Genomic DNA, 23,978 nt, shown 5'->3' with positions numbered 1-23,978 from the left:
TTGTGGGAAAAAAAACCCCCAAAACCGTAAAAAATCTCTTAAATTGGGGAACTTAACTTGTATTAAGAAGCATCTAGTGAGACAATTTTAACCTAATAAAAGATTCCTCTTGTGGGAAAAAAAAAAACCCCAAAACCGTAAACGCGAAGCGTATGCATTTAACCTTTCCCTGAATGTAATATTAAGGGAAACTAGATTCTAAGTAGATTTCCCGCTATTTATTTCACCCTGCCGCTACTTACAGCGGCGGGCTGCGCAACCCGTCCCTACCGGAGAGCGGCGGCTCCCTGAGGGCAGGGCGGTGCCTCACGCCTGGGGGAGGAGCCCCGCCGGGGCCGCCCCCGCCCCTGCTCTCGCGAGATGGGCGGGGCGCGGCGCGACATCCGGGAGCGGCGCGGCAAGATGGCGGTGGAGTCGCGGGTGACGCAGGAGGAGATCAAGAAGGAGCCGGAGAAGCCGATCGACCGTGAGAAGGTGTCCAGAGTGCGGGGTGCCGGTGCCGCGCCGCTTCGCCGGCTGCTCCGGGGCGGACACCGGGGGTGGGGGGAGTGGTGAGCGTCTAGAGACGACGTGAGGCCTCCGCGGAGGGGGGGAGGGCGTGGCGAACGGCCCCTCATCCTAATCCCCACCCCCGCGGCTCCTCGCTCCCATCCCCATCCCCATGCTCATTCTCGCCCCCGCCTCGCTCCGCAGACGTGCCCGCTGCTGCTTCGCGTCTTCACCACCAACAATGGGCGGCACCACCGCATGGACGAGTTCTCCCGCGGCAACGTGCCCTCCAGCGAGCTGCAGATCTACACCTGGTGAGTGACGCCGCCGCTGCGCCGGGCCGGGCCGCGGGGCCTCGCCTGGGCCCCGGGGCCAGAGGGAGCTCTGCGGGCTCCGGTCGGAGCAGGACACGCCGGGGAGTTTTCGCCGCCGCTGGTGCGGAGCGGCTCTGGCTGTGCCCTGGCAGCTGAGAGGGGCATCTCCGGAAGCACAGCTTTGCAGCGGTGGGCGCTCAGCCGCCCAGACTTAGTGCGGCTCAAGTGCCCAGTTACCGCTGCGTGTAATTGGCGGCTTCTGCCGTGGCGATGGTTATCGCAGCACATCTACTCGATGCAGAGGTTCTCCTTTAATGCGTATGTGTTGTTCCAAGACCCCGTTTATCCAGTAGAAGCAGCTGTTCCAGAAGGCTTGAAATGTGTGAATGGTTTGTTGGTTTAACTAAGACCCTTCTGAGAGTGGAGTAATGAGTTTTCTTTTTTGCATGGTCAGGTAGCAGTGCTTTAACAGAGAGCTGCTTTTGTCACTGACAGATTTATTTTGGAGAACTGCCTTAATCTCCATTGCAAACATGTTAGGTTTTGTTTGTAATGTTTTGAAGAATGCCTTTGAAAAGGAATTATACTGCTTTTTAAACCCTTCATGATGTTTGCCAGAGTTGTAACTCATAAGTTTGTAGTTGAATAAATCCATTTTTGTGGCTACCAAAGCATGCAGTTCTAATTTACTTCTAAGTGGGATTTATGGACTCTGTCCAGGCTGGTGTCTGAGTTGTTTCCCATCTGCAGAAGTCAGAATGGGCATTGTCTTTCAACACACTGCTCCTTGGTTGCCTGAAGCTCGAAGCGAGTGCACAGTGTGTATAATTGGAGACACTTCTCTTGCGATGACTGAGGACTTTTGTTCTTGAAATTCTAGACATGAGCTTTTGCCCTGCTCTGGTTGAAGGCTGGGTAAAGGAGTTCTGCCTCCTAGGGCAGAAACAGAAAACTATTTTGTTTTTCTGCTTTTCTTACATTTCCTCTAATAGTTAATAACCTTATTTTAATACACATGTCAGCTTAGGTGAGGAAACTCTTACACTGTGGCTTGTATGAATGTATTAAAAAAAGAAAAGGCTCCTGCTGTTTAAATGGTAACTCTTCAGAGAGAGCTGGAAATGCAGATGTTGAGATGTACACAGAGATGAAGAGATTCATCTGAATATCACAGTGGAGCAGACACATTTGCACTAGAGCATGTTGCTCCAGTGTGCAGTAAGTGATGAATTCTCCCAGGTGTTACAATCAATAACTGTGGACATAGGGTATGCCAAGGCAAAGAAACATATGGTTAGGTTGTAGCAATATATTGATTCCATCCTAAATGTTTTGGGAAGCTTTTTTTACTAATCCTTTGAGAGTGTGAAGTGCTTTTGGTTTGTTTAATCTAGGATGGATGCAACTCTCAAAGAGCTGACCAGCTTGGTGAAAGAAGTTTACCCAGAAGCACGGAAGAAGGGCACACATTTCAACTTTGCAATTGTTTTTACAGATCTCAAGAGGCCTGGCTATAGGTAAACGGAATTTCTTCTCTGAGTTAATAGAATACTTTGGGCACCAGAACAGTAAATTATCCTTCATTAACACTGATTTAAAGTTCAGAACCTGCATACCAAACTTCTGAAGTTCTGTATGATGACTGCTATAACCTCTGAATTGTGCTTGGTGACTGCCCCTGTTAATGTGTTCCCAAAACTATAAGCCTGTGTGCTGGAAGGCTTTGGTTTGTATTGGCAACTGGAACATGGCCCTCCAATTTGAGATAATGCTTTGTTGCTGGTATGTCTTGCACCTGAGTTACAGCAGTGATCTTGTAGCAGGTGTTTCTCTTCCAGAATGGCATGAGCTAATCTTTGTCAGCATCCAGTGGATGTACCCTGCTTTGGAATCTGGTGGGGTCTTGTGCTTTCTCTGTGTGGCAGGGGGTAAGGGGTTCCCACTAGTATTGAACATAATAGGGTAGAAGGCTCCTGTGTGCTGTCAAAACACTTGGTGTAGCTTTTCTTGGTGCACCCAGGATTGCAGAGAAAACCCCCAGCGTTTAGAGTACACAGCCACATTTGTGCAGTGTAGGGAATGGCATGGGAAGGGGGTTAGGAGCCACTGCAGTTCCTGTTCTGGACATCTGGAGAGATTGGCCACTGATAACTAACTTGCCTTTCCTCTGCTACTCACAGGGTGAAGGAGATCGGCAGCACCATGTCGGGCAGGAAGGGCACAGATGATTCCATGACATTGCAGTCTCAGAAATTCCAGATAGGAGACTACTTGGATATAGCAATTACTCCTCCGAATCGTGCACCACCCCCATCAAGCCGCATGAGACCTTACTAAAGTCTTCCTTCTCTTTGTATGATTATGTATTCTGTTTACTCCTACTTGCTGTTCTAAAGCAGGCTTATTTTTTTGCTTTTGTTGCTAAGCACCTCAAGACAAAGCTGAGCATTGTAGAAGAAAGTTAACTCTTAAACATTAACTTTTAGTTTGTTTAGAAGAAACCCCTTCAGCAGTGCCATTATCCTATCCCTGACTGTTATAGTTTGAATAGTAAATTAGTGTGTCCAGTGTTCTAAAGACTTCCATGAAATATGACCAGGAGGATTACAGGTGTTCTGAAGTTCTGTCTTGTTTGGAATAAAAATTGATGTTATTAATCCTTTGACTGTTTAGTGGTGTATCAATGCTCAGGGCTGCTCTGTGTTAGAAGTTACTAATGGTGCTGGGAGGTGTTGAAGGTGCTTAGCAGTCAGCTTCTAGAATCTGAAAACAGAGGAAGGGGTAGCTCAGGGATCTGTTTTCCATGGGGCATCTGGCAGACTGGTGTGTGGTGTTGCCTGGTACCTTGCAGAGCAGGATGAAGAAGGGGTGACCTATGTCTCAGCAGAGTGGTGCTCGGTGCTTGCCAGCTTGACTCTGTCTGGCACTGCAGGCGGAGATGCTGAGATGTGCAGGTGCCTCTGGTCTTCCAGCAGGGTCCAGCTGTCCTTGGCTGACTGGGCAGGACCAGGTGCTTGGTTTCTGCCCCTTGAGCCCCTGTGTGCTAAGAGCACGGCAAGGGCAGGAGTAGAAGCAGTAACTCATTAGAATCTCCACCTTCCTTGCCTAAGGCCTGAGCAGAGGCTAGGACTGAAGTAAATGTTCCTCTCTGCTGAGAACAAGGTGTGCTTTGTCATGAACTGGGCTCTATATAGGTTTGTTTTTTCCTTCTCAGGAGTCCCTTGGTTCAGTGCAATCTGAGGGAGTTCTGCCCTTCCTTGGCTTAACCCTCTTCTGTCCCCCTTCTCTGGGTTCTAAGTTAAGGAGTTGCAATTTCAGCCTTCATGAATGTTTCTCATTTGCAGAATCACCTACATCTGAGTTGCTTCTCCTCTACAACTGAAAAGTGCTCCCCACCTTTTTCTAAAGAGAGCTCAAGAAAAGACACTTATTAAGTGCTACTTATTAAGGACTGAGCCTGCAAGTGGCAGTGGAGCTGATTTATTGTTGCCAGAGTTGGCATGGATGGGATGTTTTTTTGTGGCGCAGTCACCTCTGGTGTGAGGCAGTGGTGCTCCAAATACTGATGCTGTGAGAAACTCACGTGTTGGAACAGCTCAGGGACTTGTGTTACCAGGGACAGGCTTGCTCAGGTTGGGGACACTTGACAGAACTGGACAGAGAGAAAAGCAAAGGCCACTGCTGAGTGGTCTCACTGATTGCCCCAGGGCATAATTTGTCCTGCAAAATGAGTGTGGTGAGTAACCAGCATATAATTACAGAATTGCACAGCTCCCACCAAAGGGAAAGACAAACCTGCCATTAGAGGTACACAGGAATATGGGCATTTCCTCAGTTTTGTGTCCTGGTTTTTGCTTTAATTGCATTTAAGGGCAATTCTTAAACGTAGTCACTATAAAAGGCAATAGTGGCAACTGAGCCTGTGTCTGTGACTCAGCTGCTCTGGGCGGCAACTTGACTTTGCTGCTGGAATGGAAGACATGGCCAGGGAATGCTGGTGCCTGCCCAGCTGGCAGAGAAAAAGAACATCTACTGGTTTTATATGTGGTGGCCGAAGAAGCAAAATCACCAGGAAATGAAAGTGCAGAACTGCCTTCAGTAGCAAATACTTCATTCAGCTTGTCTGGTTGAGGAGCTTACCTTCCCTTGACTGCCATGAATGTATAAATGTCAGCTGATCTCTTCCCCAGGATGTTTCAGGATAAACATCTCTTGGATCTCTTGCTCACAAACCACACAGAAAGGTAATGTGGACGTGCAGAGCTTATTCTTAGGGGAAAAGACACTTGAGAGAAGAATGTAGTTCAGGTTAGGTGTTTCATATATCAATATGTATCAGCTGGCAATCCAAGCTGATGGCAGCAGCTGTGGAAGCAGACAGCACCAGGATACAACCATCCAGATGTGGCAAGAGGTGAAAGGGAAGTGAAAGCTGTCACCAGCTGAGCTCCTAGTGCACAGGAGGGGATTCAGTCACAGTAACCTGGTTATGTTTGTCTCTGAAAGCTGCTATAAAAGTTGAGGAGGGATGTCAGTCCCTAAAAAGAACAAAATATGTAGAGCACTGTGGTTTGGGGAAATTAAAACATGGTCATCATCAGTGAACAATCCCATATGCTCAGGAAGTGGTGTAGACAGCGCTGCATCTGAATTTGTCAGTCCATGGGATTTGCTTTGTAGGCAGCAGTGTGATGAGGAATTTTTCCCCCTCATCAAGGCAGCTGGATAAGGTGTTTTCCTTTTGTTTTGGATCCTTAAAGGCCTAAGAGACACAGCTCTGTTACATATCTACAGTGTCAATAGCAACCATTCCTCCAAAGCTTTTTGTCTCCCAGCTGAGTAAGGCAAAGAACTAGGATGACAGCTCTCCAGAAAAGGTTTCCTGACTTTGACGCTTCTCAGAGGTAATCCCTTCCCTGCCCAGCAGCCCAGACAGCTCTTACCTCCTGCCAATGTGCTGCCAGGGATACCACACCTATCCCCACCTCCCTTGCAGGTGTCTCTCCAGGCCTCCCCTTCCCCTGTCCTTTCTCAGAGGGCCGTTCTTTTCTCTGCCTCTAACCAGTGGCAAACATCCAGATCACTCCTGCAGGTCTCCAGCCTGTGTTCCGTGGCTCCCTGGCAGGGCCAGAAGCATTCCACATCCTGCCTGTGGGGTGCAGCACAGTCAAACAGACCCAACTACAGAACCAGGGTAACTTCCCTTAATTTCTTTTTTACCCTCAGTAGCACCTACTGAAGGATGCCTTGATCCCATAGATGGGACTTCCCGTTCCTGTGTCCCTTCTGGTGTGTCTTTCCTGCCTGTCTGGGTTTGGTTTGTCATGAAGGACTCTCTGCTATGCTTCCCCAAACAAACTTGACTCTTAGTTCTAATTTTCCCCCCTCATTTTATGCACCTAAACCAATGCTTTTTCTCAATCTAATAAACAGAGAAGAAGGTATATCAAAAATACTATTTTTTTTCTCTCACCAAGAATCCCAGCACCATCACCTTGTTACACCTTACATAAATATTGATGCCACTGTGATCATTAGCCAAGCTTTCAGTTAACATGGGGAGGAAAAAAGATTCTTTTCCACATGCTCAGGCCTTAATTAAGTTTTCACAGCCACCTTCTGATTTCATCACCCCTCCAGTACAGGCACATACAAGTGTGTATGCACACATATGTATGTACGTCCACAAACAGGGACTACAGCATCAGAATGCCACTGGTCCTGCATTCAAGTGGCAGCACAAGCCTGATATAAGTTCTGCAACACTTTTAGGAGAGGTCCTGGTTAATTAGAGGTAGGAGTTAATTCCTTACTTAGTTTAAAGTGTGAGGACAACTCACACACTTTTTCAATAACCTGGGCAGCACCATACATAGTCCTCCCTCTGTGTTTGCTATCTGACTGGAGCAGTTGTGGAGAATTAAATTTTACTTTACATCTCTGGTCAAAAGCAGAAACAGCTGCAATGCAGCAGGAACATATTAAGCATTATCAGTAAGTTCTCACTTTTGCAATGGAAAGCATGGAAAAATGAGGTCTCTGAAATCCTGTTGTGTCAGAGCAAGTGAATGATGACAGCTAGGGTCGTATTCAAAGAACAGCACTCTTAAGTAATGCAACAGCTAAGGTTCAACCTGCCAAAACCAAAACAATCCAAAAATCTGCTGTTGTCCTTGTGTCTGGACTTTGTCCAACTCACATGGGTTAAAAACAAGAGTACTCATTCCCCCTGAGCAATGTGCCTTGCAAAACACCCATGTGGTGCTGTGCACCTGGCCACAAACACCTGTCGGGGGTGAGGAGGTGCCTGGCTGGCATACTGGGGCAAGGTCCTAACTGCCTAAGGGCTGGGTTCAGAGGGATGAGGTGTTTGGGACCCTCCCTGGGGTATTTCCAGTCTCACAGACAGGCTTAAATAGAGACAACCTGACCCAAAAACTCAACTGACCTCCTCAACACTCAGCAAGAAAATCCAGTGCAAATGACAGCTTCAAGGGCTCCTCTGGGTGAGCTCCTCTAAGTGCTGGCTGAGCTGTCAATTCCCCAAGCTGTCCTTCAGGCAAACACAACGTAGTGTTTTCAGACTTAAAACGACTTGGGGGTCTTTAACAGGGGCCTGAAACTGCACCTGGCCCAGGCTTTAGAAGACAGGAGGGGAAACCACAACAGTGGTTTCAGGGAGGGCATTTGAGGAAGGGCACCAGGCACACAACAGTCCCCAACCCCCAAGCGCCTGCTCAGTTGGAGCTGTGTAGAGTCCAGGTCAAGGTCTGCTGGCAAAACATGCCCCACTCCTGCTGCCTTTGCCTTAACAACTGCTCTGGAGAGCAGGAGGCTTATGCTAGAAAAGGAGAAGGGAAGCACATGCTTATAGAAGTACTAAAGGTTTGAAATAGGTCCCACCAGCCAGAGCAGCCTACATGGCCAGGAACAAGCCACAGCACTGCAACTGTGCACAGGGCCCTCTTCCAAGTGTCAGGCTGGTCCCAGCAGCTCTGTTCTCTCCAGCTCGATTCATGCACAGCCACCCAAGCAGTTGTCCCAGGGAGAGGGAAGGGGAGTTTGTGAGGAGTGCAGTGGTGAAGAGGAGGAATTTCTTCAGCTGCCACTGAAGTGATTATGGAGGAACAGCCTTAGGCAACCTTACCAAAGCAGCCGGACAGACAGGATAGGATTCACCATGCCAGGGAAGGAGGATGTCCCGGCTCCCACACCTGTCCTTACCCCTCTCATGCCTCAACAACCATCAATGCCTTTGCAGGCAGGCAGTGATTTGGGTCAGTGCACAGTCCCTGAACAATTTAATCCTGGAAAACAGTAATTAGCTCCTGGTGGTTGGGCAAGCAGGAATGGATTTCCCTGCAGTCACAACTGCCGTGATGCAACCGACAACCTATGGCGTGGGACCTGCAGCTGGGGGAGGAAAGGTGGGAACATGCAGAAGGCTCTAGATTGATTTACAACAATTTCATAAGCAATCATTAGAGAATGTACCCCAGGGCTTTAAGCCAGGAATACAATATGCCAAAAATGATGGAAGCACCTGAACGCCTTTCTGCTGGGTATTCTGCAAACTTGGCCCCTCCCCAGGATAAATGCCTGTGTGACAGAGCATCTTATTCCATGGACCATTTCCCATGCAGACACATTTGTGCTACTTTTTTAAAAAACTCTTCAGCTTGAGTAAGGCAAGATAAGTTCAAAGAAATTCCTGGATCTGGTCAGCTCCTACTAGGATGTCAACTGCCCCTTTACAAAAGTAGGTATTAGTGTAAGAAAAGCATACGGGTTTATATTTAAGTTGATATAGGCAGCATCAGCCAATGTCTTCCTGACAGAAAATTGTGCTCTTTTGGACTAACACACGTGTGATTCCATAGTGTGGCCACTGGATATTGTCTTTGCTCCTTATAAACGCCACAGTATCTGTATTATTGTCCCACAGGGAACAACAAAGGTACTCCCAAAACAGAAAGCAGATCCAACACCAGCTACAGCTGTTGATGGAGCACGTGCAATCACCATGAGTGCTAGAACATTTGAATAGTGACAAGTGAGAACAAAGCAAATGTGATATTTTGCAGGAAATTTAAAGCAGCCAGGGTGCTTTAAAAAGCAAGGAAGCCTGGACTCCAATTATTGCTCCAGTGGTTAATAAAATCTCCAATAAAACACAATGGGAGGCACTAGAAGTAATCCTCATCAATTATCCCTTTGACAACCATCTGGGAAGTTCAATTTCACTGAGAGACCTCAGTGTGTTCACAATAATTGTGTCCAACCTCAGGCAAAGTATTGCCCAGATAAGAAAGCACGGACCACCTTATTAAGGGGCTTCCTGGGCAGAACAGTTGAGATGCTCCTTTGACAACAAATGGGATTAGGGGGAGAAGCTTCTGTTAGCTGAAATATTTGATATACTTAAAAAAAAAAAAAGAAAAGAAAAATATTAAGAACAACAGCAAACAAAGGAAAAGTAAGGGCTACGCTTTTTTGGTTACTTCCCAGATGCTTTTAAATACTGAAGAGAAATTTTGTGCTGCGTTCAATCTTTTCTGAGAGCAGGCACTGCTAGGAGATGTGATCTCCCCTCTCACCCTTCCCTTACATCTGATCAAGCACTCACATGGGCAAAAGCTGAGTTTGAGATTACAGTTGGGAAGGACAAACTAGATGAGAAAACAAAAATAATTAGCCTTTCAGTGTCTTGGCAAATGAAGAAATCTACTGTAAAACAGTGCAACCCCTAAATTCTGTGCAAGGGAATTGGTGAAACAGCCTCCAGTGGAAGCAGCCCCCAATTAAACTAAATAAAGCACAACACAAAACTGTACTCTGGCAATTTTGCTTGTTTTCAGGTGACGACTGTCTCTTACAGAACCATTCTGTTTGCTGCTTATGTAGCTACTGTTTATCCAAACTGCACTTCCTGACAGATCAATGCTGTTAAAGAGATCCACCCCACAACAAACCAACTTGAAAATTTAAGTTCTTTTGCATCATTCCCACTTTGACACATTATTAACTTTATAGTGCAGCTGGATGAGCCTTTCTCCAGCAACAACACTGGCTTAAGAGGAGTTTTACCCTCCTCCAGCCCCATGGCTGCATCCTTGGTTTTTCCAATATATCAGACAACCATACACCCACCTGTCCCACCTCCCATGCTACAGCAGATTGCACAGGATTGCATCCAGGTGGGTTTTGAATATTTCTAGAGAAGGAGACTCCACTGCCTCTCTGGGCAGCCTGTTCCAGTGCTTACACTTTCACTGCTGTCATTTCCCTCCCTCCCACCCACTCCCATTACTCAACCTACTGTTTACGACATCCTGAAACCTAAAAGAATTTCAAAGGTGAAGTACAGCAAACTAAAACTAGTTTTTGTTTTGCTGTCATGATTTTGAATCTAATGAATCTAATGAATCTAATCTCAGAGCAATGCTTTGCCTATAAAAAAAGAATACAAACAACAATATTACATGTATTAGAGTAATATTGAATGCAATAAAAACAAAACTGACACATGCAACTTCAGTTCTTGATTCCAAAAAGTCTCATCCCTGTATCATATCACAACAGCTTGAGTAGACCAGAAGATTTTAAGGTTTCAATTGTCATATTGAAGGTAGTTATTAGTTAATAATATATAGCAGAAAATATTAATAGGCAAGCAAAATTATGCACATGCCTTGCAGTGAGAAACTCAGCTCCACAAAAAAGGTACAGCTCCACAGTTTCCTAATGGAGGAAAGCACAGTGGAGTGCTGAGTTCTTCTCAAGTTTAGGGAAAAGACTTCTCTAAACCCTTTTGTGAATTTCATTAATTGAAGACAGAGGAATACAACAAGGTCTGTAGTAGTGCTGCTTGTTCCATTTCATGTTAAAAGGCTACCTGGCTTGCTGCAGGGCAAGAAAGAGACTGCAGGCTGTGAAATCCCTCCCATTTAGTGCTGGTAAATAAGCCTGGTTGAAACCCTCTTGCTCTGCAGCAAGAATACTTTGTACCTTTCCAAGGCCATGAAATTGCAGAACCAGCAGAGAACCAGAGAACCAGCAGAACCAGGCTTTAAACCATGAAAAAGCTGGAAGCAGGCCTTCACTCTCTGAGGAGGATGGGTAGAATAAATAAGTATTTTTATAGCAGACACTAAGCATTTGAGACAGATTTGTTTAGTTTCCAAAAGTGTTAATTAAGCTTACAGACCGACACATTAATATATACATAATTTTAATAAGCATTTTCAATGACAGCATGCTCAGGTCAGATCTAGTAGAAAATCACCTCCAATTAATGTGATGCATGCTTATCCTGGAAAATGACTGTATTAGCAGGAAAAAGGCACCTTTACTTGTTAAATTTTAACCAGGACAAGTCTAAGCAAATGAAGAAATACTTGTGGGTTTCTCTAGATGTTTGCATATCCTGAAGGCTTAAAAAAAAAAAAAGTGGAGCTGAGTTCAGAAAACCATCCACTTATCCCCATCTCCTGCGACAGCCTCTCCCTTTTCATGTGTTGCATGTCTGCCCTCACATAAATGACAGAATTTCAGTCATCAAATGGAAGACATACAGTAAGAACAGTACTGGAGTCATTTAGAGGAATAGCTGACACTGGAAACAGCAAATTGCCTCCAAATAATGATATGGAGCTGGGTTTTCTGGTGGAAAACAATAAAAGTGCTGGTAGAAAAAGAACCCTAATTACAACGACTACCAAAAGAGTGCCAAACAGCTCTGAGAACTTCAGCTTGGTCAGCTACTACAGGGTTAGATGTGCACATTTATAAGTGACACCAGCACTGAAGAGAATACACATGGCAGCAGCAGGCGAGGAAGCAACCACCTACAGGCCTGCCAGCAAATTCTTCCAAGCAGCTAAAGATGCACATAACCAGTAACAATTGCACATTTTCAACTGATTCCCAGTAGAGCCGGAGTCACCTTCCAAGGCTACAAAGAAACCAGATGCACAGCAGCTGAGAGATACTATGTTGATATATAAAGAAAGAATCTGCATGGGAAATGCCTGTCTGGCAGAGAGGTAACAGTCAGTCTGATGCAGGAATGTGTAAGATACATCTTAGCACTGCAGAAAGGACTAAAAGCCCAGAACTGCTTTAAACAGTAAAGCAGGAGTTACTTTTCCAATACAAAGAAATTTACTTGTTTCTGTTGAAGATACCAAATACTGTTGAAGTACCAGACTTCAGCTTCAGCCCTGAAAGGATGTACGGCCACCAGAACAGCCAGAGATATCCACTTTTGAAAGCAATATGCTGGACTTTTATTACAATCTAACTGCACTCTCTACAGCCTACTGCAAATGCAATCCTACACAACAAACAACTGAAGTACCACCTTGTACATGGATCTCCATTCCTCTTGGAAGTGCAATATATTTAAAATCCCTCAATACATTTTGCCGATTAAGTCAACAACAAGCTGTTAGTTCAAACAAGTTTATCCACATCATGGATAAAGAACTGTTCTCCATTAAAAAAAGCCTTTTCTCAGTATGGCTCTTTCTTCCCACCAGTATTTCCTTTTGCTTTTTGAACTTGTTATGATTTGGTGATAAGATCCATGAATGTGAAAGTTTCAACATGGTCTTCAGTTTCATTTCAGATGTTTGTCTTGAAAACTCCATGATATCCTCTGAAAATATACCCAGATGTGTTCATGAGCTTATTTAAATCATATTTTGAATTATCAGAAGACAGAAATATTGAAAATTTGTCTTTTTTTTTGTCTTGACAACAAAAAACGAAGCTTTCTCAGCTAAAGTGAGATTACTCAAATGGATTCCAACTTCCAAGTATAGCAAGATACCAACTTTTATCAGTGTCACTCTGGGTTGTTGTTCCTTACATGTCCCTGGTACCACCTATTTAAATAATCTTTACAGACTCTAAGTTTAACAGGTAATCAACAAGCATACTATATATTACACTGAATCAGGAATATGTATGCTTTGATAAAGTTGTCATAAAAACTTCTTTATATTCAAACTGATGGTGTTCTTTATATTCTTTATAAAACTATAATTCAATTGTTTTAAGATTACTCATACTTATTGTAGCTTTTCATTTCAAGTATTTTGTCTTTACCAAAACAAGTGTGAAATCAATTCTTACTTAGATACTTTTTACCAAATTCTTTCATTGCATTGCCTAAACTTACCCAGAAAGCATTCACTGGTGCTTTCATTGCCACAAAGCACAGTATACCTACAGTAAAATTCTGCCTTCCTTTTTTTTTTTTTTTTAATTTGGGAGGATCCAAACACATTATCAGCTGTAATATTTGTTCTTTACAAACAGGCAGCTATATACAATGCCAAACCCCCAGTTATTTAGTCACAGAAAAAAGAGCTGTTTTGATAGTTGAATAGCAAGCAACTATATGCATTTCTAAGTGCATTAAAGCCTCTTTGTACCTCCTACAAATTAAATTACTTAACCAAACTTGTAAAGTGTAATCATACCTGTTCTCTTTGTTGCTGTAATCAGTGGAACCACTTTCAAATCTTGTAGTATTTCCTGCCTTGGTCTCCATTTCCTTGGCTTTAGAAGAGTCTACCTTATGATTATATTGGGAAAGCATCTATAGGAAAGATTAAACAGGAATAAAAAGAATTACTTAAGAACTCAAAACAGATGGATTACAGATAGAACTAGGCCCTTTTAATTATAGCATTTTGATATTAAAATTATTTAGGGAAAAATAGTGTATTAGCTAACCTTTAGAACATTATCTGGTATCCTTGTTATTTCTGGAGGTGGAGGAGTATTGAGTAAATGGTCATAGTCTTCCAGTTTGGGAGGGGAAGGGTCCCCAGTATGTTTAAGATACTCATCAGAGCTTGCAGCAAAAGGAATTCTTTCTTCTTTGCGTGGCATATCTTTTGCATCATTTTTTGTCACTGACTCAAGCTTCTCCCCTGGTGTTACCTGCTGCTGCAAAAGAAGTATTAAATGCCTTCAGTTAATTTACTTATGTTAGGTAAAGTACTTAGTAAATGTTCTTACATAATTACTATTAGAAAGAACTTTTATAGTGACATAAGAAAAAATAGCATTGGAAAAGGACCCCAAACTAACAGTTTAAAATCTGCTTATGGCAGTGTGTGTGAAAATGTACATAATTGCTATTTACTACCTTAGCTTCTGCTTTTAGCCATCCTGTTTGAAAATCTGGACACTGTGGTGTTGCTGCATGACTGGGAAGAGGCAGTTCCTTTGTCTCTGGTGACCTTGATAATACTGTATTATTTGTTTTGGAGGAGTCCTTCACGTCAGGAGTACAGAACACAAATACCATAGGAGAAGCCATCCAGTCAGCTGCTGCTATTAAGGATGAGCAAAATAAAATTAAAAATACACACACACGACACACATTTATAACTATTACCAGTTCCAGTTTCATTTCGAAAACAAGTGTATCCTTTTAGTTGATATTTTGCTTGATCCATCCAAATTACAGTATTCCTTAAAGGCAGGTAATGCAAAGTAGTCATTCTAGTCCCACTACTGAATATAACTGGAGAAGCCCAACTTAAATCAGCATTGCTTTACCTTCTCATTTACCCAATTGTCACTATGTTTGTCTCAAGATTTTTAAAATAACCTATTTCTCCTCTTAAAGAAGTCTTAGCGTTAATCTTGAAAGTCTTAAATTACTGCCATGCTAGCCCCTTTCTTTCCTGTTTTAAACAGATCCAATGGGTATTCTCAGGAAAAAAAAAAGGCTAAGTTGGCAAAACAGTATTTTTATTTCAAACATGGATAAGCTGCAGTTACAAAATTATTAATTCGACTGCATAATTCCAATTTGATATGAGTACAAGAATGAGAAAAAATTTACAGGGAGTAAGAAACTTTCCCATAGAAGCCACCAACACTTTTTAGACATTACTACTCATGCATTTTTTAGAATTACTACTCATAAAATGACTTGCCTTGAATTAAACATATTTAACCAGAAACACAATTTAAGTTAACAATTGTGTTTACAATGCACTTGCACATGCATTCTGTAAAAATGCATAGGTATATTAATTTCACAGATTTTTAACTTACCATTCTTAGCTCTCTTACTTGATTTTGATGCAGGAGTAACCATGATTTCCTTTACTGTCATTTCTGGCAAATTCCCTCCATTATTATCTCCTCTTTTAACCAACCTGAAAACCAAATCCCCAATTAGTTCTCAAGTATTACGAAGAAGTCACAATTAAAGGAATGTTGCCAACCGAGTCACTTTTCTAGTATTCACTTACGAATATGCAAGTAAAAAGTTAGTTTTCTCAAATATGAATATTTTACAGATTTTTTCATGTGTGATTCTACTGCAATTTGTGGTATGCAGATGTTCAGTCCAGCCACAAATGATCAAATACACTGAGCTTTCAGTCTAAGGCATTACGAAAAAACCAAACCCAAACCAGATGTCCAGGGTACAACAGATGCCACAGATGATCAATTCTGTGTTAGGGGTTTTATTTTGAACTGCCTGTTGACTATGAAATTATACAGAACAAGAGGAAATCTTTTCTGCTTCTAAACTAATAAGGGTCTTGTGAACAGGAAAAGATTTTTAATTGAATTTTAAAACTGAAATAAAATTGTTTATCTTAATCAAATACTATAGAGCTTTCAAGTAATTTTAGTAATTACACAACTATTTAAAAGGAGAGATCCCAAAATTATTTTAAAAGAAAATTTAGTGATTTTCAAAGTGAAAGCTATTTAATATCAATTCCATAACACTGGAAAGAGAATTTTTAAAAATTATTTTTTCATAGCCAAGATTTTCTAGTGAAAAAAATGGCATATACAGTTAAGAAAAAAACTAGGCAAAAAGTGGAAACTTACCTAACCTACGCACAAATCTGTATCTTTAGAGAACAAGTTTCTTTTAAATGTTTAAAAAGTAATCTTAATTATTATAACCAGATTTAGATCTTCTCTACAAAATTTCTAAGCTGAAAAAATCCACCCAATAAACAGTATAAGCAATATATGAGGCAGCACATTTTACTTAGATGAACACATCTCAAACTTTGGGTTAAATAGAAAAGTAACTTTTCAAGTCAGTTTTGTCTTTGAAGTCTTAGAGGTAGTTGAAACCACATGATTTTTAGTTTTTACAATGAATAGAACCAGTAGAATTTTTAAAGTGGTTTTCATGCATATGATCCTTGTTTTCAAAACAATTTCTCTAAATATCAAATATTTAGGTACTGTCAGCTTTTAAAATGGAACATATTGCAAATACTAACTATAAAAACATGAGCTATTAACTATGTGCATTACCTCACTGCTGCAATTATTTTCCTTTATAATTAGAACAGTGAAAATCTAGAGAAGTCTTTTCAAGAGAAGACTGGAGCAAAAGGAATAAACCGTAAGGTGGGGCTTATGTTAGAGAAAATACAGTGTTTCTATAAATTTAATGAATGCTCTACAAACTGTTTTCTGTTTATATGTTAATAAAGCTTCTGCAACCTTTATACTGGCTGTGTAATATCTATGGCAGACAAGGCCAGGCTCAAACCTTTGGTTAAGGAAAACAACAGATCGCATTGTGTTTTACTATTTCTAGTACATTGTGTATGGAGGATTCTTATGGTGCAGTCCAGGCAAGGAGCACTGCAGATGTATTTCATGTCAGTGTCTGGCACTGCAATGGGTACATGAAAAGATGTGTAGGGAGTTAAATGACACAGGACCCAGCACCTGAGAGATAACAATCGCCCACCTCAAGACAAAGAGAAGGGCAATAGGAGCAAGAAATTAGTACATCAAGAAGAAAATACAGAAAATTCAGCAGAGAAACAATCTGAACTCCAGTAACTTACTTTTTGATTGTCTGAGAAGTTTTATGAATAAGTGACATCGTATAATCTTCGTTCATACACATGGTATGTTCACTAATGCCGAAGTGTTCGAGTTTTGGCGTTACACACTCGTAGTCATCCATCTTCAGCTTACATTTCGGTGTTTTGGGCAAAGCCCGCGGTGTTCGCAATCCAAGCGGAGTCTCGCTCTTGGCCCTCAGCTGACTCGCACCCGCCGCGTGCTGCGCTTTCAGCGCGCTCCAAGGCCTGGAGAACGCGTACTGTGAGAGACCGAAATCGGAGAGCTGGGGGTTACGCAGAGGGTCTTTGGGCAACGGTGGCTTCTCTGCAGAGGCAGATGGGTGAGGTACATCATTTGCTTTTTCCTCATCAGAGTTCTTCTGAACAGACATTGCTGATTCACTGTTTGCTTTATCCTCCTCTTCTTTTTAAGAAGAGAAATGGAAAAAAAATACGTCAGAAGTTTGTTTTAAGAATTTATGAAATAAATTGTGACACTTCCCCAGTATTCAAATTTTTTTACTTCTTGTTGTAAAAATAGATTCCTTCTTTCACTTTAAAGTACTGAACCTGAAGCTACAACAGGTATCAAAAGCTCATATGGCTAAGCTATATTTATAAGTCACACATTTACTGAGTTTCACTCTATTGGTAAATATTATTTCTAGGGAAAGTGAAATTCAAGGCTTTTTACGTAAGTGTATTTTTCTCCCTGCATGGAGATGAAAAGGTTTTTGGGGAAGAGCAAAGGTTGCACATAGTACTAAAATGCTCATTCTTCAGAAAAACAGTATTGAGGAAAGGTTATGAAGCAGCAACTAAAAACTTGTGAAAGGAGACAGCTTTTTTGGTAACAAGAGTTCACTGCAAAAATATGTAAATGTGTAATTTGTACATTTTTGGAGTTAGATAAACCAAAACACCCCAAAATGTTGATGAATTTCTGCATGATGTAGTAAGTAAAGAGCAATGATATGGTGAAGGGTCTGGAGCACAAGTGCTGTGAGGAGCAGCTGAGGGAGCTGGGGGTGTTCAGCCTGGAGAAAAGGAGGCTCAGGGGAACCTCATCACTCTCTGCAGCTGCCTGACAGGAGGGTGCAGCCAGGTGGGGTCAGGCTCTTCTCCCAGGTAACAAGTGATAGAACCAGAAGACAGTCTTAAGCTGCACCAAAGAAGATTCAGGTTGAACATCAGTATGAATTTTTTCACAGAAGGGGTAATTAGACACTGGAATGACTTCCCTGGGAGGTGGTAGAATCACAATCCCTGGAGGTGTTTAAGGAAAGTCTGGACATGGCACTCAGTGCTATGGTCTGGTTGCCTTGGTGATGTTGAGCCACAGGTTGAACTTGATGATTCAGAGGTCTTTTCCAACTTAACTGATTCTGTGAGGTGGGTAGGGGGCAGGAGGCTATTTAAAGTAATATACCCACTGGTGTGCAGTGGTATTATGTCTTCAGATACACTTAGCTTAAAAGTACAACTTAAAAAATTTAACCTTGTAGCTCTGTTTGGAGACTTCTTTAAAGGCAAAGAGGGTATAGGAAGAAAGATACTAAAAAAAAATCAGAGCTTCTGCCCTATCTGTGTAAAACAGGTATAGGAGCTTAACTTGGACATCAGTACGGTTCACAACCATAATTTTGTTTTATGATAATGCTCAGAGAAAGTTAAGACCATGTCAAAAGCTTTTTGAAGCCTGACTGGGCCCTTGATACCCAAAGGAGTATGTGCAGTATTGACAGGCGTAGTACTTTAACTCATTTGGCACAGCTGGATTTTTCAGATGGTTCTATGCGCATTTTCTGAGTGAATTGAGGACCTCCTTCCCCTCCAGTGATCAAGGTGCTACTGCTTGTCACATGCCACCTAATTCCTAAGCATTCTTGTTTAATTTGTGCTGTGAAACAGACATTTTAAGATTTTCTCTGAGGTGATTTAAGTTGATGAAACTATCACATGTGAATACAAACCAGCTGAGGTGCATCTACAATAGTTCCTCATTCATGAGTAGCTGAAGCAGCATAAGTCTCTGGGTTATGAAAACAAACTTGCTAACATATTTTCTCAATATAATTATTACTGAAAAAACCCTAAACCCAACACACACTAACCTAAAGGCATGCCAGAAGATCTAATTCCAAGTGTTTGTGTTTTGGTTTATTCTTACAGCACCAATTCCCACAAAATCTACTCTCTGGATATTATTATAAAGCAAATAAAATGGGTGTACTTAAATCTCCTAATTAATAGAAATATACACATAGCTAAAGAGAAACATTTTATAAAAATGATACTTTTCTTCACATACTGTATTGACAAGAAACATTACCTGTAGAGTCTTTGACATTTGGTTTGTAGCCATATTTCTGGAACAGTTCTCCTATTTTTCCAAGATCTGCTGCATTTCTTTGCATCAAGATTTCACTTGCTTTCATAAACTCTTGAACTGCTTTTTTTTCAGAGCAAATCTTACCAAGACTGGCACTGACATCTTCCTTTGGGAACAGAGAGAGGAACATAGAAATACTGGTTTTCAAATCATCACACAGTAGGTGTTTACACATGAAGCATTTTGGGAGTAAGTATTCAATTGCAATTCAGATGAAGATAAGCATCAAATGTAGGTCTTTTCTATACCTGCAAACCATCAGGTATATATACCTATGGAATACCAGGAATATATGGAGCCCAAGTTATGGAAACTTATAAAAGTAACTGTAATGACAGTTCACAACACGATAAGCCAAGGAAATTATATGCTTATATAATTATATAATATTATATTATATTTTACTCCAGAAAAATATAAGGTAACAGCAATTAGTTTGGACTCTTACTCCATGTGTACAAAGAATAAGTGCAGAGCAAAAGGTAAACTTCACTTTTATATCACTCAATTATTTCTATACTGCTCATTTCTATAACCCATTTTTTCTACTTCTGTATAAGAAATAGACAACATTTTTCACAAGTTTAACTGAATGGCTGAAGGTACTGAAACTTCTGTGAAGACTGATGTTATCCTAAAGGCTGGTCATGGAAAGCAAGCAAGCTTTTCTCTTTTCTTGGGAGCTGCTGTTCCTGAATCATTCTCCTCATACCTTGGCACCGCTCCAACTTCCTTGTACCCTTTGTTCCCTGCTTACCCGAGTGACAGAAGTGACTGCAAACTAACAAACATTGCTAAACCTGCTTTGGGTCACCCACAAGTTTTAGGGCATTACCCCAATATCCATGGCCATTATGAGGACTTAGATGTGAGTGAGTAAAAATAAGGGTTATAATTACTGACTAACAAAGTTGAATTGTGGCTTAACGACCAAAACAGAACCATAAGTGTATGGAACATGCACACACATGTGATTTTTCAAGAAGGAAGCAAGTTAAGAAGTTACCTTCTGAGCCTTGATTTCGCCATGGAGGTCATTCAAGACTGCGAGCGGAGATTCATCTTCATAGTCTTCAAGATGAATGTCCACATAAAAGAGTTTAGAAAATAAAAGAGGCGTCTTAGTGTTTTAGCATGAAAGTAACATTCTACATGGCAATTGCCTGTATTAGCAGATGAAAGGCTGGCCATGAGCTGTCAGTGTGCTCTCACATCCCAGAGAGCCAAACGTGTCCTGGGCTGCACCCAGCGGTGGGCAGCAGGGCCAGGGAGGGGATTCTGCCCCTCTGCTCTGCTCAGACCCCACCTGCAGGGCTGCTTCAGCTCTGGGGTCCCAGCACAGGGAGGACAGGGACCTGCTGGAATGAGTACAGAGGAGGGACACTAGGTTGTTTAGAGGGATGGAGCTCCTCTCCTGTGAGGAAAGGCTGAGAGAATTGGGATTGTTCAGCCTGGAAGAGAGGCTTCTTCAGGATGAACTAATTGCAGCCTTCCAGTACCTGAAGGGAGCTCACAGGAAAGATGGAGAAGGACTTTTTTTACAAAGGCACGTAATGACAGGACAAGGGGGAATGGATTCAAACAAAGAGACAGAAGATTTAGATTAGATATTAGGAGGAAGTTCTTTGCTGTGAGAATGATGAGGCACTGGAACAGGTTGCCCAGGGAAGCTGTGGATGTCCCATCCCTGGAAGTGTCCAAGGTCAGGCTGGATGGGGCTCTGAGCAACTTTGTCTAGTGGAAGGTGTCCCTGCCCATGGCAGGGGGTTGGAACTAGGTGATCTTTAAGGTCTATTCCAACTCAAACCGTTCTGTGCTTCTATAATATTAGAGAGGTTGGATTCATACCCTAGAGAGTCAATACAGACAAAACCAAAGAGAACTAGTTCCTGTCAGGTACTTCACACAGCAAAAAACCGCTCTTTGTACAGCGAGTTAAACTCCACAGAGAAACTGCCCAGACTTTCATGTTGCTGTCGAGGCGGTCACGACACAAAGCAGAGACCACAAGCAGTCTCAGATGGCAACTCTTTATTGTCGAACATGGCTGACCTTTTATACACTTTCTAATTGTTTATGCTTCTTCTACCCTAACTATTGGACACAATAAATCAACATAACACCATTGGTGAAAAGTTACAGTGACTTAACTAACTTTCTAAAAATACTTTGTGCGGCTGTGAAGTTCTCTTCTTATCCTTCTTCAGTTCCTCAGTTCTCTTGGTCTCCTTGGTTACAGCCTTGGAGAGAGCACCTTATCAGCTTCTTCTTTCTTCTCAGCTTCTTCTCGCTCCTTTAGCTAACAGGCCCGCTGTTAGCCCCTTCCACACTTTCACTTTAACGTTGCAGCTAATACTGTATATGACAGATATTGATAAAACAAGTAGGTTCCTGGGCTGTCAAGAATTATTTGTGTTAAAATCTTATCCCTAAAGATCTTGGATGAAATCAGAAAAAAAGTGATATAGAGACCAGTGAAAAACAAATCTCAGCAGAAAATGGAATTCTTCCATCGTATTTGCATTGCTCACTTACACAACGCAGCAGTCATTACTTTTTTCACTGGAAACCAAAATAGTCTAAAAGAGGGCACCGTAGGGCTACATAACAAGACATAGCACAGAGATAAACACAATTAGAAGCCTGAGCTATCCAGAGAGGGAACATGCCCTGCAAATGTTTTCCTATATCGATCCACGAAAAGAAGAAGCAAGAACGCGCTTCTTATTTCATCCCAGTCATCCTGTTTTTCTCCGTGATAAAAAACTCAGCCACACACTCACAACGGAGCTCAGAGAGACAACGAGGCGAGGAGGGCCCCAAACTATTCCCAGCCGAGCAATTCCCAGGCTGGCCTCCGGGCCCACCAAAGGCGCTCCCAGAGGAGCACAGGGGACACCGGCAGGCGGGAACGCAAATGGAGCGCGGAGCCCCGAGGAACAGCTGCGAAGCCACCAGGCCCAGCCACCAGGCTGCTCTTACCCGCGTCCTCCCGGCGCATGGCCCGCTCCAGCTGCTTCACCTCCTTCTCCACTGTGAGAGCCAGCTCCCGCAGCTTGCCGAAGAAGACCCCGGTCACGTCCATGGCTCCGAGCGGGGGAAGCGAAGCGGAGCGGAGCGGAGCGGGGCCGGGGCCGGGGCGGCCCTCAGCGAAACCGGGCCGGGCCGCGCGCCGCTGAGGGGCTTCAAACTGCCGCCCGCGCGAGCCCCATTGGCGCGGCCGGGCCCCGCCCGCCGCCGCCTCTCGCGAGAGCCGCGCTCCCCGCCATCTTGGCTCCTCCGCGGGGGCCGCAGCCGCCGCCGGAGCTTCCCGGTGAGTGAGGCCGGGAGCGGAACTGGGGACTGGGGCAGCGGTGCTCCCGCGCATCCCCGCGGCTTCGCTTCTCAACCGGGCCAGGGAGTGGGACGCCGGCGTGCAGCTGCACCGTGGGAACGGGGTGGGTTGGCTTCTGTTAGCCACAGTGCTGGTTTGTGCAGTGCTGGAAGTGCTTGGGTGACTCCTTGGTCACGGCTGGCAGAGTTCGTGAAGGGTTTGGACAGCTCTCCCAGGCACGTGGTGTGGTTCCGGGGAATGTCGTGTGCAGGGCCAGGCGGACTCGATGATCCTTGTGGGTCCCCTCCAGCGCCGCGTATTCTGTGATTCTCTAAAGCTGATGAAATCCCGTATAATGCTAAACCTGGGCATTAGCGGGTGCGGGACTAATGAACAGGTTAAGGAGGAGCATTTGTGTAAAGTTTAGACGTCATTCGGCCTTTCCCGGCCCTTACACCCAGCGTGTTGTGTCAGGGCCTGTTGGTGCTTTCCGCTTACGCCACTTGGTCTAATTCAGGATATTGCTTCTCTCTGCCAACCAGATTTCCTCGGTCAGGATACAAGACTAGGTAATTACATACTAATAAGCTTACGGAGAGACTGTAGTCCAAAACCTCATGCTGAGGAAAGGCCAGATTTGGATCGAGAAGACAGAGCTGGAAATACTCTGTTTTGACAACACATCTAGCTATTTGTAGAAGGCATGAGCAAAGTGAACCCGTCATTCTTGAGTATCTGTGACTGGGTTTTTCTTAAATAATTTATGGAGGATATGCTTTAATTGCAGTGTAAGGATAACTGAATAAATTAAGTTACATAGGTTTCAATTCCCCTTTTCTGATTCTTAAGTTTCCAGTGTGTCTGGCCCTGCTGTGTGTGATGGTTTGTGAGTACCTGGATCTGAGCCTGAGCCTTCAAACCAGCCAGCTAAAAGGCAGTGGAGTGAGTGCAGAGCTTTTAATCTTTCTTGTCAAAGTTTTATTTTTGTCCCTAAGTAATAAGTATTTTATATTTATGTTTTAAGGCAAAATGTTTTTAACAACAGTATTACTGCGGAAGGGAATTCCTGGAAAACAATGGATTGGGAAGTACAGGCGACCAAGACAGGTTACCATTTCGATGAAGCAAGCAATGGTCCGAAGGTTGGAAATTGAAGCAGAGAATGAATATTGGCTCAGCCAGCCTTACCTGACACAGGAACAGGAATACAAACACAACTCGGAAGAGAGACGTGCCAAGTGGGAAGCTTTCAAAAGCCTGAAACAAGCCAAGTTTCCTGAGCACAGATACATCAGTGATCATTTAAACCACTTAAATGTGACAAAGAAGTGGACATGTTGAATAATACAGCATATTTATATTTGTCACATGTCGTGCACTACCCTGGGGTCTGCTCTCATACCTGTTATGGTATTTCGCTGTAATTAGGGTGGGTGACAAATAAGATGTTGCTGTGGTGTACAAAATACTACATTAAAAGTAGTCCCCTGGAACAGTGTATGTGTTATTATTATTGCCTTGTTAGAGAAGTTCTTTGCCTCTCTACCATCTGCCCACCCTCTATTCTTCAGGGCTTAAACAGCAAGTTACCAGGTGCAGTGGTGGCG

General features: G+C 43.1%; 3 protein-coding genes across 11 annotated transcripts; 2 read left to right on the top strand and 1 right to left on the bottom strand.

Annotated features, from left to right (window-relative positions):
• Positions 1-343: 343 nt before the first annotated feature.
• On the top strand, positions 344-3,460 carry SAP18 (Sin3A associated protein 18). The gene is made up of 4 exons (XM_041487248.1): positions 344-474; positions 694-803; positions 2,198-2,320; positions 2,984-3,460. The coding sequence occupies exons 1-4, from the start codon at positions 361-363 to the stop codon at positions 3,138-3,140; spliced, it is 504 nt and encodes a 167-aa protein (XP_041343182.1). The 5' UTR covers positions 344-360; the 3' UTR covers positions 3,141-3,460.
• On the bottom strand, positions 3,196-22,425 carry SKA3 (spindle and kinetochore associated complex subunit 3). Of its 6 annotated transcripts, XM_041487240.1 has the most exons (9): positions 22,041-22,425; positions 20,065-20,129; positions 18,999-19,164; positions 16,667-17,090; positions 14,886-14,989; positions 13,966-14,153; positions 13,548-13,763; positions 13,292-13,410; positions 3,196-12,462 (listed from the first exon to the last, which is right to left on the bottom strand). In XM_041487240.1, the coding sequence occupies exons 1-9, from the start codon at positions 22,423-22,425 to the stop codon at positions 12,429-12,431; spliced, it is 1,701 nt and encodes a 566-aa protein (XP_041343174.1). In that variant the 3' UTR covers positions 3,196-12,428. The 6 variants fall into 6 exon arrangements, with proteins under 6 accessions (XP_041343174.1, XP_041343169.1, XP_041343170.1 ...); XM_041487235.1 differs by having other exon boundaries at positions 3,196-13,410; XM_041487236.1 differs by having other exon boundaries at positions 3,196-13,410; positions 13,548-13,760.
• On the top strand, positions 22,289-23,864 carry MRPL57 (mitochondrial ribosomal protein L57). Of its 4 annotated transcripts, none has more exons than XM_041487243.1 (3): positions 22,325-22,371; positions 23,221-23,313; positions 23,396-23,864. In XM_041487243.1, exon 3 carries the CDS (start codon positions 23,401-23,403, stop codon positions 23,710-23,712), a length of 312 nt encoding a protein of 103 aa, XP_041343177.1. In that variant the 5' UTR covers positions 22,325-22,371; positions 23,221-23,313; positions 23,396-23,400; the 3' UTR covers positions 23,713-23,864. The 4 variants fall into 4 exon arrangements, with proteins under 4 accessions (XP_041343176.1, XP_041343177.1, XP_041343175.1 ...); XM_041487245.1 differs by having other exon boundaries at positions 22,357-22,495; XM_041487242.1 differs by lacking the exon at positions 23,221-23,313 and having other exon boundaries at positions 22,289-22,371.
• The last annotated feature ends 114 nt before the right edge of the window (positions 23,865-23,978 follow it).

This window comes from Pyrgilauda ruficollis, unplaced genomic scaffold (assembly GCF_017590135.1).
Source record: "Pyrgilauda ruficollis isolate IOZ18807 unplaced genomic scaffold, ASM1759013v1 scaffold8, whole genome shotgun sequence".
Taxonomy (NCBI): Eukaryota; Metazoa; Chordata; class Aves; order Passeriformes; family Passeridae; genus Pyrgilauda; species Pyrgilauda ruficollis.
This window is presented reverse-complemented; position numbering and strand designations above follow the sequence as displayed.